Raw genomic sequence first — 15,921 nt, 5'->3', positions numbered from 1 at the left:
CACTTTATGCACCAGTAGATTCTAACGTGTGACTCAGGCAAACCTGGCGACACATTTCCCCTTTCCTTAGACATTGCTTGAAGCGCCTTCCAAGGGGTGTAGGACTTCACCCTGTCACTGACAGGAAGAGGTTGCTTTTGACGCCAGACTGTCAGAAAGGTAACATAGCAACACAGCTCTAGGAGAGGGTAAATCGGTAGGAAGACACTAGGAGTTCTTTCAGAGAGAAGTGGAGTATAACACAGCGAGAAAAAGTGCACTAAATTTAAGGATAAAAGATTTGGGGAAATGAGTCGGCAGTTCTCACCTCCATTCTGACCCTGGAAGCTTCTCATTGCTGCTTGATCATTCTCTCATAAATACTGGCCAGACTGGGCGGCATGGAGGATGACAATGTTCATCACATTGAACATTGTGGGGTTGTACTCCTGCATTCTGGCCTCTGTTTATGATTCTCTGTCTATCCTCAGGGAGATGGTGGCAGTCCTAGCCCTGGGGCACAGTCACCCAGAACAAGCTCAAGGAATAAACAGCTGTTTACCTAAGCATCCTATGTCTACATACCCTCCATGACCAAGTTAAACATGCCAAGCTGCTGTCAGTGAAATCGTGGGATCTTTCTCCAAGTTCAGAGCACAGAGACGAGAATCAGAATGTGAACGCATGGGCTGGTGAATATGTGCATTTTCCTAAGTGCCAATCAGATGGCCATCTGAGTTTCCCTAGTGATCCAACAATGGAACTGGGACGTGTTTTGCTGGTGTGGAAACTTAATTGCTCATTTTTTGAGGGAACATTAACTCTTTCAGGGTCCATTGAGCAAATTAGCTCCCCTAGGTCATTAAACTTGTCTCGATATGACATGATGCTTTCACCTAGCCCCGTATCATCAACCCATTACTCCACACTTGCTCTGAGCAGACACACTTTCTTTGTCTACTCGGGGAGAAAGAATGTGCTCATTTGAATGTAAGCAATTGTTACACAGCCAACATGGCTTCCTTCCCTCATTAGACACTCGGGGCTCTTTAAGAGTTCGTCAGCTCATGGCAGATATCACTGCTTCACCAACAAACCACTGGCTTAGATAGATGTCTAGGATTGACCCCGTTTAGGATGTTTGGGGCATTATGTTGCTGCTAAATATCTCTTCACATTTGCAAAAGCCAAGATTGATTAATTTCACATAGTTCTGCATTCTAGAGGTGTTTATTAGAAGACCCTCCCCTGACAGGTTATGTTATCAGGACCTATTTGAGAGCAATAGTGTGACACCATTTAAAAACAGTCTGGGAAAGAAGAGAACTGTGCAGAAAGTTTGGATTCTACAAACACTGGGGGATATCGCTGGCCTTTAGAAGATAGGAAAGGAAGAGTCCCACGAAATGCAAATGGTCTGTCACTGTTGGCATATAATAAGGGAGAAGGGATGGCAACTTCCCCCATCTTTTATGTCTGAAGCTACCTTGATGAGTTAGCTGGGGGCAGGGGGGTGAGGATGCTGAAGGGATTTAGAATAGTGTTCATTTCAAGCATGTCCGAGCCATCTTGGATCTTATCAAAATGCTAACTCAGCCTCAGCAGGTCTGACATAGATTCAGGGATTCTGCACGTTCACAGTCTTCTCCATGATGTTGATACTGCTGGCTGATGGGCCATGCTGAATTGTGATGGTTTTATATGATGCGTGCACTCAATAACATGGTCTTGAATAGCATGAACATAATAAAATTGTACAATATCCTGAAAAAGTAAATTTCAGGCCGGGCGGTGGTGGCGCACGCCTTTAATCCCAGCACTCGGGAGGCAGAGGCAGGCGGATCTCTGTGAGTTCGAGGCCAGCCTGGTCTACAAGAGCTAGTTCCAGGACAGGAACCAAAAGCTACGGAGAAACCCTGTCTCGAAAAATCAAAAAAAAAAAAAAAAGTAAATTTCAGATGGTTTTTAGTTAACTACTAAAAATATCACAAAAGATTGGTATTTTTTTAAGTGTTGTATGCTTATATATGTACTGTTTCTACCAAGCTCAAGACCAACGTAAAAACTTTTCATTTTCTGATGTAGTGTTAAACCATTAAAACTTTATTAACAATTCTGATGGTATTTTATTAATCAACTCCAGATACTTCATAAACCTGTAAAAGTGATTTTTTATTCCCAATTTGTTGATTCCTTATGTTGGCAGATAGTTCAGCAAATGTCGATGTCTAATTAAATAATCTTTCAAACAACTCATATGAGCGCTGGTCAATCTGTCCTGGAAGCCTTCTATTCTTTACTCTAAGACATGCACTGCCCTTGTGTTCTTCATAGGTCAATGGCAAGGATCTGTCAAAGGCCACTCATGAAGAGGCAGTGGAAGCTTTTCGAAACGCCAAGGAGCCCATCGTGGTGCAGGTGTTAAGACGGACTCCCCTCAGCCGACCAACGTATGGCATGGTCCCGGAAGTCCAGCTCATGAATGCCAGCACACAGACAGACATCACGTTTGAACACATCATGGCCCTGGCCAAGCTTCGACCCCTCACTCCTCCAGTGCCAGACACCTGTCCGTTTCTGCTTTCAGACAGGTATCTATCTCTCCTTCTCTCCTTCCTCCTGACACCTTGTTTGTTGGTCATTCGCCATCTAACGCAGGCATTAGAAAGAGCCAGAAGTTGACAGTTCCAGGGACAGACTCCCAGCTCTGTTTGGAAATATCTCCCCACTGCGTGTGTGCTCTCAATTAGTTCTCAGCTATCCCTGCCGCTCTCCTCCCTGGTCACACAGTTAGCTGCGCTCTGGAATCAGACTTCCCGAGGCTCAGTGAAAAGCCCAGCTCTGCTTCCCTAGCCTTGCTCTCTCTACCCCTAAAGGCTCAGAGTAGAGTCAGGAAAATAACTTTTCTCACCAAAGCTGCCAGAAAGCCTCATTAAGGCTTAGGTGAAAGTGACATACTGGCACTGAGTTCTCTCCCTGAGTCACCTCTCTCTCCCTCGCTTTTCCTTTCTTTACAAAAGAATCCAGGAAATTGATTTAATTCAACTACAATTCTCCAAAGAAACCAATTACCAGATGTATTGAGATGCAAACAAGGAGTCTTGCTTTTCACAGAGTAAATAAACACAACACTCTGAAATAAGGAGTAATTAAGGGAATTTTCCTCCCAATTTTATAAAATTTAAAGGCGGGGTGTTTTATTTAAATAATGTCACCTGTCTGGTTTTGGTCCCACACATTATGTCCTCTGTGTTAAGTAATTTTCACACATTGCCCAGAGTTGCTTCCTAAGAGCAATGGTCCCTTCAGGCTGCATTTTCACTGCTTTTTCTATCCCAGCTTCTAGTTTGTAAAACACCCACATTAGTGTGCCTGGTCCCAGCCTATTAGTTACTTCCATTGCCTGTTTCAGGGAGTCAGGGGCACACAGTGGGCTCACCTGGGAACCATAAGGAACACTCGTAGGAGCCCCAGCCTTGCCTCTAGCCAATTAATTAAGACATTTTAGAGTGGACTTGAGCCACAGCAATTTTTCAAACATTCCCCGAGGCAATTCTAATGTCCAAGCAAGTTTTTGAAACTGTCTTGAGACTTCAGCTTGCAAGAGGGCACAGCCTGTGGTGTACATGTCTGTGTGTCTGTGTGTCTTCATTCCCCCACTACATATTCAGTAACTTTTGTACCAGGTACAAAAAAAAAAAAAAAGAATCTGTGGAAAGCTGTAAAGCCAGTAGCCCCTAGTATTTCTATTCTGCAGTGAGAATGAACAACAAACAAACAAATGGAATTTATGCTTTCTTGAGTAGACAGCTTTTATTACCTGACTTGAACACGTTTCAGGTAATATTCCAAGTGTTTTACATCACTGTTCTATTGAGTCCTTGTGGCAGCGTTGGGACAGAGTGCCTGTATTATTCTATTACCTTCCTGATGTTGCAGACAAGGAGACACATGTGAGGCGCTTGGCTAAGACCACACAGCGAAGAAGTTCCAGAGTCTGACTTCTGCTCTGGGTGGAGACTGGCATCCCTTAAATGGCGTGGACAGATACTTCCCCCAGTTTGTGAAATCTGTAGCTCTCCACTTTGCTGCAGCATCTCTGTCCTCACCATGTGACCCCACAGTATCCATATTTTTCTTTTAATTATTTCCTTATATTAAAATTGCCACTCTGCTGTCTTCCTCATTCATTAAGGCAAGAATTAGATTCTGTGCATGAGCATGTTTCCAGCCCTTGGCCCAGAGCCTGGCATCTGGTGGGCACTCAGGAAATGTTTGTGAAATGACTAAGGTCTTCCTTGTGGCAGCATTCCCTTCTTAACCAGCTGAAGAGCAAAGGGAACACATCAATGCCCCAGAAAAAGAGCTGCCACCTTCTTGTTTGCAGAGCAAGGGGGATGTATCCACCCAATAGACAAGCAGTCGGGATGTTTCCTTGTACTGCTTTTGCTGTCTGGTCTCACATGGCTTAGCTTTGGCCGAGCAGCAGTCATAGAAGTAGTAAGAAGATGCAAGTGAGAATTTAATCCGACCCTGTAAGAGGACATCAACAAAGGACTCACCATTTAGACAAAGCAGAGCAAGTATATGCTAATTGAACTTACTGGTCAATGTCCACAATAGCAGAGAGCTGTCACCAAGAATGTTTTTATTATTTGTGCGCATGCCTATTTTATTGAAGGGGAGGGTTGGGTCATGAGAGAGAACGTGAGGTAGAGTCCCGAGAAACAGACAGCAATGTGGGTATATTTTATCATCTGAAAAACATGTGCTTTTGAAAATGCCAATGGACATCCAGATTGGACCTGTGGCCTTGTACCATCGTGGGCAGCAATTATAAATGCAACATGCCTATGCAGGGGTTGTCACGCTCAGGGCAATGGAGCAAGTCAGACGGTCCATGAAGCCACACGAACCATGGGAAAATTCACATTGGTGTCTTTGCCAAATGGAACTAGAGCCCAGAACTTTCCCTCTAGCCTTCAGAAATAGGGCACTGATGGTGGGCTTTACCAATGGGGAGAAAGAAAAGCAAGGGCTTCTTCAGTTGAAGGTCAAATCACTTTAGCCATAAGCAGATCTTACTTCAGAGCTGGAAAGGCTAAGGTGACATTCCAAACTCCATTTTAATCATGGAGGCAATCCTGGGGATCCATGGCTACCTTGCTGCTGCCTTCCCCACAGCTGCCACTCTCTCCACCCAATGGAGCACGGATTTTATGAAGACAATGAGTATGTCCCCAGCTTGCCGGCTGAGGCAGAGAGAGCAGAAGACTTTGAATACGAGGTAAGAACATCTTCTTTCATGTTTCTTCAGTATGCTGCGGTTGACGGGTTTGGCATAACAAAGAAATTCATTTAGTCTCAGAAAGAGCGTGTCTACTGTATGCCTAGAATAAGATCTTGCAAATAGCTTGGCATTAGTTATTTATCGGTAGTATTTTAAGTGTATTGCAAAATATTTGTGTAGTGGTATCAGCTTGAAAACAATTGGCTTACAACTTTATTGTTTTTTTGTGTATATATATGTATACATATATATGCAATATATATACCCACAATTGTGGGTGTGTGGGTGTTTTATGACAGCTACACTTACCCTTTTTAGCATAAGTGACTTTTTGGAATTTAAAAAGGAAATTGTTATTTTCCTTGTGTAGTCTGGTATTAATTGGCTAAATGTATTTAATTTAATTTCATTATATTCCCTTTCTCAAACCTATGTTCTCTGTGTTGTGATTCCGGTGTGAACGACGAAGGGCAGTTTCATGAGTGCATTAGGGACAGAGACAGACTCGGTTCAGCCCTGTTTAGGCTGCTAAGCATCCTCACGTGGACCATTAGGCCATCCATGTGCAGCTTGTAACACTTTGCAAAGCCCATCTAAGGATTGCTAACACATATCACAAAAGCTAGAGGGCTTCTCTTGGCATTTCTTCACTTCTGCAGCCTATAAATCTCGGCTTTTGCGTACTTTGACATTTGGAAATGCGGTAGATTAAGGACGAGGAGAGGCTGGCAAACAGGCAAAGCACCCACGATTAGCTGCCCTTTACCGCCCAGATGATGTCATACAAGTTCAGCAAAGTGTTCGTTCCATCTTACAAGCAGGAAATCCTGAAATCTCTTCCCTGAGGAGGATCTGAAATCAAATAAGGCCGACTCAGCGAAGCTCACCCAGAGCAAACAGGCGTTTATTTGAAATCTTCCCTCCGCAAAAGTCATCAGCAGCGGTTATGGAAGTCATTACTTTCCTGCACCTGGGCTTTGCAGAGACGAGCACCGACACCTAGTATCTGACTTTTGTTATTGCTGTTTGTGTTAAATTTTTATCTCCTGATGTCCCTTAAAAACCATTTTAGAAACTTGTTCACATATAGACACACACTAAGATATCCATTAAATTTTATCTAATCATCAAAAGTGACAAAATTGACTCACTATTCAAATAATTTAGCATAAATTCTTTTTCAGTTGATGTATGTTGCGTTTAGGAGTTGGAATTGCCTACATGATTTCAACTTTTTATTGAGTTTGTGTCTTATAGCTTTATTAAAATAAGACCAATGCTTTAGGTAGACCTCGAAGGAAGCTAAGCATGTTAACAGAAAAAAAAATCTGTTAATTAATCAACATCTCATTGAAATACCATAATGCAGACAGATTTTCTTCCAGTTCTGTAGGGTACACTGGGGCTGAACCATACCCTCATTTTAGTCGGTATCTGTCTTTAGTAGGATGCCGCCATCAAGACAGTGACATTGTTAAATGTTCAGATAAGCTCTCCGTAGTCTGTAATCTCAACTAATCACACCATCATTATTTTGCTGCTTACTGTGATTTTTTGTTGCTAAATGTACCTTTCTGAATGACAGAAATAAAGAATGTTCTCGTGCCTGATGATGGTGGTACACACCTTTAATCCCAGAATTTGGGAGGCAGAAGCAGGCAGGTGTCTGGGTTCAAGGCCATCCTGGTCTACGTAGTGAGTTCCAGGATAGCCAGGGCTACACAGAGAAACCCTGTCTCAAAAAGGTAAAACAGAAAAAACACACCAAGAATGTTCTTATGAATGTAAAGAGGGAATCCAAACATTTGCTATGACAGTCTTCAGCTATGAACACACACACACACACACACATGAGAACACCACACATCGTTAACGGTCAGGAGGAGACAAGCAAATGCATGAAGGATGTCACCTAATTTAGTAGAAAACAGTTGTTCTACCCAGAGCTCTTCAGTTTGCTATGGCAACACGCAAGAGTTGCTCATGGCAGCCCCTGTGACACATCAAATTGATTATAAGATCTAGACCACCCACTGCCATCAGCAGAGACTTTCCTGAACACTACATGCAGAGGGGAGATCTAGAAATGCTGACCCTGTCTTCATCGTTTACACAGTTATTGTTGGACCTGACAGCTGACTAGTGGGGTATTACTGTGACTGAGATGAACTAAATTCCTCTGGGTTTTCATCATCACCCTATACATCCAAGAGTAAAATGATGTGAGCATCAGGAATGAGCAGCGTTTGCCAAGTACAGGAGACAGAGCCTGTGGTCAAAGAGGAGACTCCAGCTCAGAATGAGAGAGTCTTGGTCCTTTTCTTTCTAAACGGACATACGCATCACCCTGGTAGTCTAAAAGGCAGGAAGTCTGCACACACATGCACACTTTCACGTCCTTTCACATTTTCGTTTGTACCAAGGTGCTCGGCGCAGATAAGGATAAACTTGGTAATGCTCCTGTCTTCCTATCCCCATGTAGCTTCATTTCTAGGGAAGAGATGTGGACCAGGATCACACAAACAAACATTCTAGTGACGGAGGAGAGCAGGAGTGGAGAACCGTAAGAGTGGGTCACTGAGGAGGAAGAATCATGGGATCGGGGCAGGTTGTTCCTACCTTATCGTAGTGATCAGAGAATTTTTTTTCTCATGAGTTACCCAGGGAAATGGAGAGATGGAGTCACGTGGGAGGAACTTTCCAGAAAGAAGGAAATGCAAATCAAAGGCCCAAGCAGCCTTGTATTAGCTGCTTTTATATTGCCATGAAAAAAAAATACCATGACCAAGGCGATTTAGAAAAGACGGGGCTTGCTGGAGTGTATAAATACAGAGGGATAAGAGCCCCTGATGGTGGAGTGAGGTCATGGCGGCTGGAGCAAAGGGTGGTGGTCTAAGCTCACCTCCTAAACTGTAGGCTGGACGCTGAGAACTGAATGGTCTGAGTGACAGAATTCCTTAAACTCTCCAAGCCCGCCCCAAGTGACACACTTCTTCCAGCAAGGCCACACATCCTAAACCTCCCCAAACAGTGGCACCAGTTGGAGACCAGGCATTCAAATGCCCAAACCAAAACCACAGGGAGCATTTTTCTCTCAAACCACCACAAGGCATAGAGTAGGGTGCTTAAGAAACAGGAAGATAATGAGGTCATTGCTCCAGCTGAAGGCCACACCTGAGTGGGAGGAGATGAGGTGATGTCTGGAGTGGCCTTGGCCTCTGAGGTGGAGTTGCTGGAGCAGAACAGGGCCATATGCTGACCCCTGCCATAGCACTCTGGCAGTGGGGTGGGCATGGAAGGGGAGGAGCAAAGGATTCAGCAGGGAAACCAGTAAAGAGGGAGACGTGATTTTTACCTGGGTAATGCTGGAAATGGGACAGCGCACAGTTTGTAAGGCTGACACCCAAGCAGCCCTGAGGCTGTGTCTACGTCTCTGTGTACCCATGCCTTACCTTGTCGTCTAACAGTGTCCTGTGTAGTATTTTTTTTTTCTGACTTTAAAAGAACAAGGCTGGACGAAGCGTACAGACACACACTGCTGAGAGGATCTTAGCAGCAGCATCCCCATGCTACAGACTGCATTCTGCGCCTGCTGCTTGCCCCACGCAGACCATGCAAGGATCCAGTCATGGTTTTAGAGACTGACTTAGGGCTCAGACCCAGAGCTGATTATGTACATATAGAGATATATTAGTACATGAATTATTGACTCAATAGAACAGAACTTGTCTAACTATTTTATGAATGCACATGTAGAATATTTTAAACACGCAGATGATTAAAATGGATAGATTACCAGCTTCCCTTAGAGCCAGGATGGACAGTGACTGTTTCTTCGGGGATGTTTTAGATCATGTGGCAACGTTATGGTGACTCTGGTGTATTAGAGATCTCTAAAGAACGTTAATGGCACCCACTCCTCACCATGACCTATCACTGCTTTCCCCAAGAAAAAATATTTGACTGGTTTTTAAATTCCCCCACTGTGCTTCAGAACATCTCAGAGGACCAGTCTCCATGAAAAGATTCACAGCTTGACATTTCTCTCTAAAAAATGATGGCACTTGTTCTCTAATTAAAAAAGATATATGGTTTTAATTTTAGTTTTTAAGGGGAAAAAGGAAAAATATCGAATATAAACATTGTACCTATCTCTTAAGAGCTAGGGTGCTCCCTGTCAGGGGACCACCGAGGACTAGGCTTCTTTATTCTCACTGTTCATTTTTCCTCCTTAGAGCCAGCCAAGGTTGACATAAATCATAAATAGCCCTCAGCAAGTCAGAAGCAGGACCAAAATCCAGCCTCCACCAGAAATAATTTAAAGGGAAAGCCTCCTAGAATTATACCGTTCCCCATCGAACACCTAAGCAAGAAACGTTTGACTCTGCCTCCTCCGAGGGAGCTGGTTTTTGTTGTTCTTCCGATGTGTTTTGATTTTTCTAGGATTTGCCATTAAATCTCAAAAGTCGAAGCTGGTGGAGGAGTCAGAAATAACTAAAATTCAGTAATATGACACATCTCGTTAGAATACAAGGAAAAACTTAACCAGCAGTTTGGACCTTCAGGTGGTTATAATGGAGCTATGCTAATTGAAAGCCCGTATGCTCCCCACCTTGCAAGATCAAGGAGAAGTAAGATACACACGTCTGAATTAAGTACTCTCCCTATGGTCATAATAGGATGGAAGCATGAGGAATTTTGAAATTCATTTGAACTGGGATTAAGGGTGGAAAGGAAAGGAGAGGCCAGATGTCTATGTACATGTTAACTGTAGGGTGAAGCACAGCTAAGAATAAGCATCTAGCATCTGAATTATCTTCCCTTGGCAATACTTATACAAAGCAAAAGGAAACCCTTGTTCTGGGTGTCATTTTGCAAAACGCCATTCTTGATGCTGGGTATATGCAGAATATTTGTGAAGATTTAAGACTATCATATTTCTCTCACAGTTAAATAACAGTTATAAAGTATGCAGAATTTCCTTAAACACGCATGCACACATGCACACACACACACACACACACACACACACACACACACACACCAGGATTAGCATTTACTAGATACCAGTCATGCATCTGAACAGCTTTGTCGCACAGTTGCCTCAGAGAAAAATCTCCCCCGTGTACCGTGTAGAGCACTAAATGCTTTTCTAGGTGGAAACAGAACTTTGTCTGTCTCTTAGTGCGGCCTCGGTAAATATTGGGTGGTGGAATAACAAAGGATTCTGGAGGCCCAAAGCTGTCTGGACAGAGCAGCTTATGAGGAGTTTAGACCCTCTCCCTCTCTTCTGTCTGTCCAAGGGGATGTAAAGGAAGCTGGGACCACCACGCAGTGACAAGAATGTTCTCTCCCTTTTCAGCAGATGTAGGCTTTTTTGTTCATTTGTTTTGACACTAGTATCAGTTTTGATCCAGTAAGTATTTCTAAGGATGGGACAAAAAGGGTATAAAAGAAAAAATATAGTTAAAATAAAAAATATAGCTGCTATCTATATTAATTATAAGTATATAAAGTTATAAAACTCATACTTGGTATAAATTTCAAATTCTTCCCTTATGAGCATGTGTGTGTGAATTTTTGACATTCATGGAACATGTATGGAGTTCCATGTGCATGCAAGTGTATGCACCTGCATGTAGTAGTTTGAAGCTGACCTTGTGAGTCATTGGTTACTCTCTATTTTATTATTTGAGGCAAGGTCTGTCAGTTGAACTCAAAGCCTGTGATACAGCTAGAGCCAGTTTGGCTCCAGGGATCCCCTATCTCCACCTTCCATGTGCTGGGAATATAGATGGGTAACGATGCCCATCTGACATTTTCTGGGTTCTGAGGATCTGAATTCTAGTCCCCCCCCCCCACTACTTGCATAGCAATCACTCTAAACACTGAGCCATCTCCCCAGCCCAAATTTGGCATGTTCTTTAACCTACCACTCTGCCTCCTTCATAACCAGCGCACGAGTGTGCCCATTCAACATGAGGGAAATGGCAAAACAAAGAGCGGGCCAGTGCCTGTGCGGAAGTCCGAGGATAACTGACAGACTCTGATACTGAGGACTTCCTGTTCAAGAGTTCGAAAGCCAGTGATGAGAGGAACTGATTTAGATGTGAAGTACCATGAATCCAGAGGCCATAAGAAGGATTATCTATGTGTTCCAGCAGATTGAGAGCAGAGTGATTACAGGGTAGGAAACATGAAGGACTCAATGCCCAGAACTATTAGTTCACTGGAGGTTGTATTGAGAGCAGAGTGATTACAGGGTAGGAAACATGAAGGACTCAATGCCCAGAACTATTAGTTCACTGGAGGTTCTATGTCACCAACCTCTTTCTCTCCACCTGTCAGTCACCTTTCACAGCCGTAAAATATCCAAAATAGTTTTAAATCACCACCTAAGACAGCAAAATCAATATTTAGAAACATCCCTTAGTAGGAGTTAAGCTATGGACAATTCTGATTTGAACCCTAATCTAGATGAAGCGTGAACACACTTTTTTTACTTGGACATTAAAGGTAATATGTTTGTGTGTCCATACGGAATTGGCTCTTAGGGGGGTGCCTGTTAATGGCCTTCCATGCCCACCATTTTCTTAATTATGTCAGCCTAAATCCTAGGCTGACTAGTCCAGTGACATCATACATTAAATCTTTTCCTTCCAGGCTATGTAACACAATTTCTCCTTCCTTCGACTACAGTTCTTTGGTCCTAAACAGTATTCTGTTTCTAGGGAGGATCTGCCTCCGATGGTGAGTTCTTTGTCTCTGCCGTCATCGCAAAGTGTCAGACAAGTATGACTTCTGTGTGCTTCTGCTTGATTGTTGCCCATTCACCATATTGACCAAATACCCCCAAATTTGCTTCAAATCTATCTGATACTGAGTATTCTGTGAACCCTATCACGATCCTGCCTCTCTAGGCCTGGGAAACAAGGACCCTTAGGCCAACAGTACAAAAAGGAAGGTGTGGGCTTTCCATACTTCATGCCTTTGCTTGTGAGATCCTTCATCCATCCCTTTCCTATGGTCTCTATCATTGATCCAAGTGGAACCAAGAACCATTCCCTCAGAAACAGCCCACAACATCCACCTCACTTAGAAGTCCATTTTCTCCCACCAGAGCTTCGGAGCCTCATTCTGCATTCAGTTTCTGCCCTCAATTTTCTGCCCTGTGATCCAGCCATATGCACCGATAATTGTCTGTTGTTTTGTGAGACAGGCTCCCAGTCTAGCTAATGTGAAGTCTAGCTTCAAATTCCCAATTCTCCTGCTTCAAACTTTTGAGTTATACAATTATATAATTGTATTTTGTATGTGAGTTCTAAATCACATAGTTGTATTTTGTCTTGAGAGAAGATCTGGTGATTGTATTCAGTATTGATTTATTTTAATTTATGCTCTCTGTGTGAACCTGAGTGCATGTATGTATATCACATGTGCACAAGAGCCCTCAGAGATCAGAAGTGGTATCCAGTGCCCTGAACCTGGAGTTATGTATGGTCATGGGCCAACATGTGCATACTGAAAACAGAGCCTGGTTCTCTACAACAGGATTCCCCAAATTCTAATTCTGAGTTTCTAGATCTTTATATCACCAGAAGAGTCCCTCAAACAACCATGAGTCTAGTGGAAGGAGATTAGAAATTTGAAACACAATGTGAAAGTCTTTGTTTGCCCCACAATACTTCAGCTAATCTAACAATCAAAGAAAACATAATTGAGCATATGCTTTTTGCCAGACGGTAACTGAAGAATTTTTATCAGCATCTTCACATGAAGGATGGTTTCACGTGAAACCATCAGTTAAAACTACCAGCTTAAAACACGTAGACTGTAAATAGATGTTCAAGTTCATACAGATGAGAAAGGACAAGGGGCCAGTGTCACTAGGACCCTTTTTTTTTTTGTTTTCCCCTGAACAGTCCCGAAATGTGGGTAATTTTTTAGCACAAATTTGGATATAACATCTTTTACATTCAGACAATATCTTAGTTGACCAATACCTTATAAGGCTGTATTTTCATATGTGGCAAACTTTAATTAAGGCTGATGGTTTAAAATCACATACAATACAGCCTTAATATCACAGGCAGAAGTAAGTCAGAGCCTTTTCATTGTAATGCCCATGTTTATTAAGTTTGAATTACTTTTCTAAATTGTGAGAGCCTATTAGAAACAAGGAAAAGTCTTCCTTTGAGCATGATTATAAAATGAGGCCACAGGTTGAGAAGTCATCAAAGTTATTGTAATTCTTTGAGCTCTCTTGCAGAATGAGATTAGTATTGCTGTTGATTGAGTTATATTATTTTATAAAGCAAATATGAAGCAAATCTACGTTTCACCTCACTGATTATAACAGCACTCAGCCTTATTTGAAAAGCAAACAGTGAAAGCAAATTGAACCTTCCAAGTTAGTTCTTCAACAAGGTAACCATGGACACGTGTACTGCCCTAGGAGTCTGGTTATGAAATGAAGATTCTATACGTTGTGCGTATAAATGATATCTAAGCGCTGACATTCTCTTTGTGTTCGAAGACACTCACATGCACACACAGAGGATTGCATTGTATTCGCTAAAGGCCATCTGTGTAAGGTTGTGTTTCAAGTGAATATTTACTACACATTTTTCCCCATTGACTTCTTATACACTCCACTTTCACAACAGTGGAAAAAGGAAAACTGCCTTCTCTAATACATAGCACGTGTGCCAGGATCTCAGCATTCCTTTCAGACAAGATAGGATCTGTAAAAGGGAAGTAACAAGCAGTGTGGGCTTGGCTATAATTCCATTTCTCAGATGGACCTTGGGGCTAATGTCTTGAATCCCAGAGTCCTGCGTGTGAGCTTCTCAGGGACACTCAGGGTTGGCTATAGACTCATTTGACAGTACCTGTTTCTCAGTATCCAACTGTAGCCACTATAAGCAACATGAGACAAATGCATGGTCAAATCTTTTCAATCAATTTTTATAGTGTTTTAATGCTATCAACATATCAGTGTATACCTTTGTAGGTATAGAGGTAAACCCATATGGTATACAGGATACTGTGTGGGTTTTTATAGGGCAAGCATGTCACTCACACGAGCACACATACTGTGTCCAATACTGTATCATATCAATGGAGAGTGAACAACATTTCTGTCCATAGTATCTCTAATTTTAGCTTTAGGTTCAGGGCGCATTTCTGTGTAACTCACATACATTTGCTAATTTCCAATAGTTAATATGTTCTGTAGGGATTACAAAACACCACTTATATACAGTACTTGGATTTTTAATTTAAAAAATATAGAAAACAAATTTAGTGTAGTTTTTCTTTTCCTACCATACTATATTGTCTTTAAGATGAATATTTGGAAATCCCACAACAATGAGATTTGCCTGAGAATAAAAGTTCTTACTTCCTCCCTGGAGAGCAGTGCTCATCACGTATTAAGGAATGACATCTACTGTAGTTTATACAAACAAAACATGTGTCCATAACCAAACATACTAAATGCCTTGTGTCCAGTAGAGGCCTCAAATACAAGCTGTTATTATTATCATGACCACCTGAGACAGCCACAGCCTCCTATATTCTTCTGTGAATGACCTTCTTGTTACTATAATCAAGCTGTTATGTTAGGTACTAATTGTTGTTCTTTTTAAAAAATGCTCCAAGATCCCCACGGCAGTAGGCAGCAGAAATGCTGTAAGTCCCAAATGGTGGCGGCGGGCCAGAGCGGTGGCAGGCAGCGGGCCCTGGGAGCAGCCAGTCCCAGGCAGAGATGGCAGCTGGTCCCAGAGCAGTGGTGGCGGGCCATGTGGCAGCAGGCAGTGGGCCTCAGGCAGAGTAGGCTGCTGGTCCCTGAGCAGTGGCTGGTTCCAGGCAGGGAGACACATGGCGGGTGGGCAGAAGACAGAAACATGGATAGACACGACATGCAGGGTGAGGTTGAATGTTTATTTAGGGGGTTATGGAGGAGGAAGGGTGAAGGGGGGACAGAGAGAGAGGGAGAGAGAGAGAGAGAGAGAGAGAGAGAGAGAGAAGAGGAGAAAGAGACAGAGAAGGGGGGGAAGAGAGAAGTGGGGAGAGAGGCAGAAGCAAAGCTGCCTCTCCAAGAGGAAGATGGAAAAGAGAATGAGCTCAGGCTGGAAGCTGAAGATCAGCCTGCCTCAGGGGATGGGAAGGGGAATGGGTGTGGCTTGTCTCTTAAAGGGACCAAAACCATAACATTCCCAGGTCTTCCTTATAATAAAAAGCACGTAAGTCAAGAAAGCAGAAGAGCTAGTGCCAGGACAGGCTCCAAAGCCACAGAGAAACCCTGTCTCGAAAAACCAAAAAAAAAAAAAGAAAGCAGAAAAGGAAGGGCCCAAGATGGCAGTGGGCAGGTCAGAGGTAATGGGAGTGGGCGTGGCTTGTCCCTTAAAGCGACAGGAAAGCACAACACTTATCTATGACTTTTGTCTGTGTTTTTGAATGGTCTTCATGGGAAAAAGCTTTTTAGAATTAAAATTCATGTATTAGTGTAGATTATTAGCTACTTCTTCAGATAAATACATATTGAAAAGAAAGTTTTCCATTTTAGGGTTTTTTAGTTTTTATTGCTTTTATTGCACTATACATTTTTCTCTGCTCTCCTTCCTCCCTCCCCTCTCTCCATTTACCCT

At 42.7% G+C, this 15,921-nt stretch overlaps 1 protein-coding gene across 1 annotated transcript in view; it reads left to right on the top strand.

The window, feature by feature from the left end:
• Positions 1-15,921, top strand: part of Pdzrn4 (PDZ domain containing ring finger 4) — a 159,806-nt gene that overhangs the window by 76,669 nt on the left and 67,216 nt on the right. Inside the window, exons 2-3 of the mRNA XM_041672118.1 lie at positions 2,314-2,570; positions 5,164-5,266. Coding sequence (XP_041528052.1) covers positions 2,314-2,570; positions 5,164-5,266 — 360 coding nt within the window. The remainder of the gene's footprint in view (positions 1-2,313; positions 2,571-5,163; positions 5,267-15,921) is intronic.

The sequence above is a fragment of the Microtus oregoni genome, unplaced genomic scaffold (genome assembly GCF_018167655.1).
Source record: "Microtus oregoni isolate MIOR12 unplaced genomic scaffold, Mior012 000022F_ref0000154, whole genome shotgun sequence".
NCBI classification, from domain to species: Eukaryota; Metazoa; Chordata; class Mammalia; order Rodentia; family Cricetidae; genus Microtus; species Microtus oregoni.
Note: the sequence above shows the minus strand (reverse complement) of the source record. Positions and strands in the feature narration are given on the sequence as shown.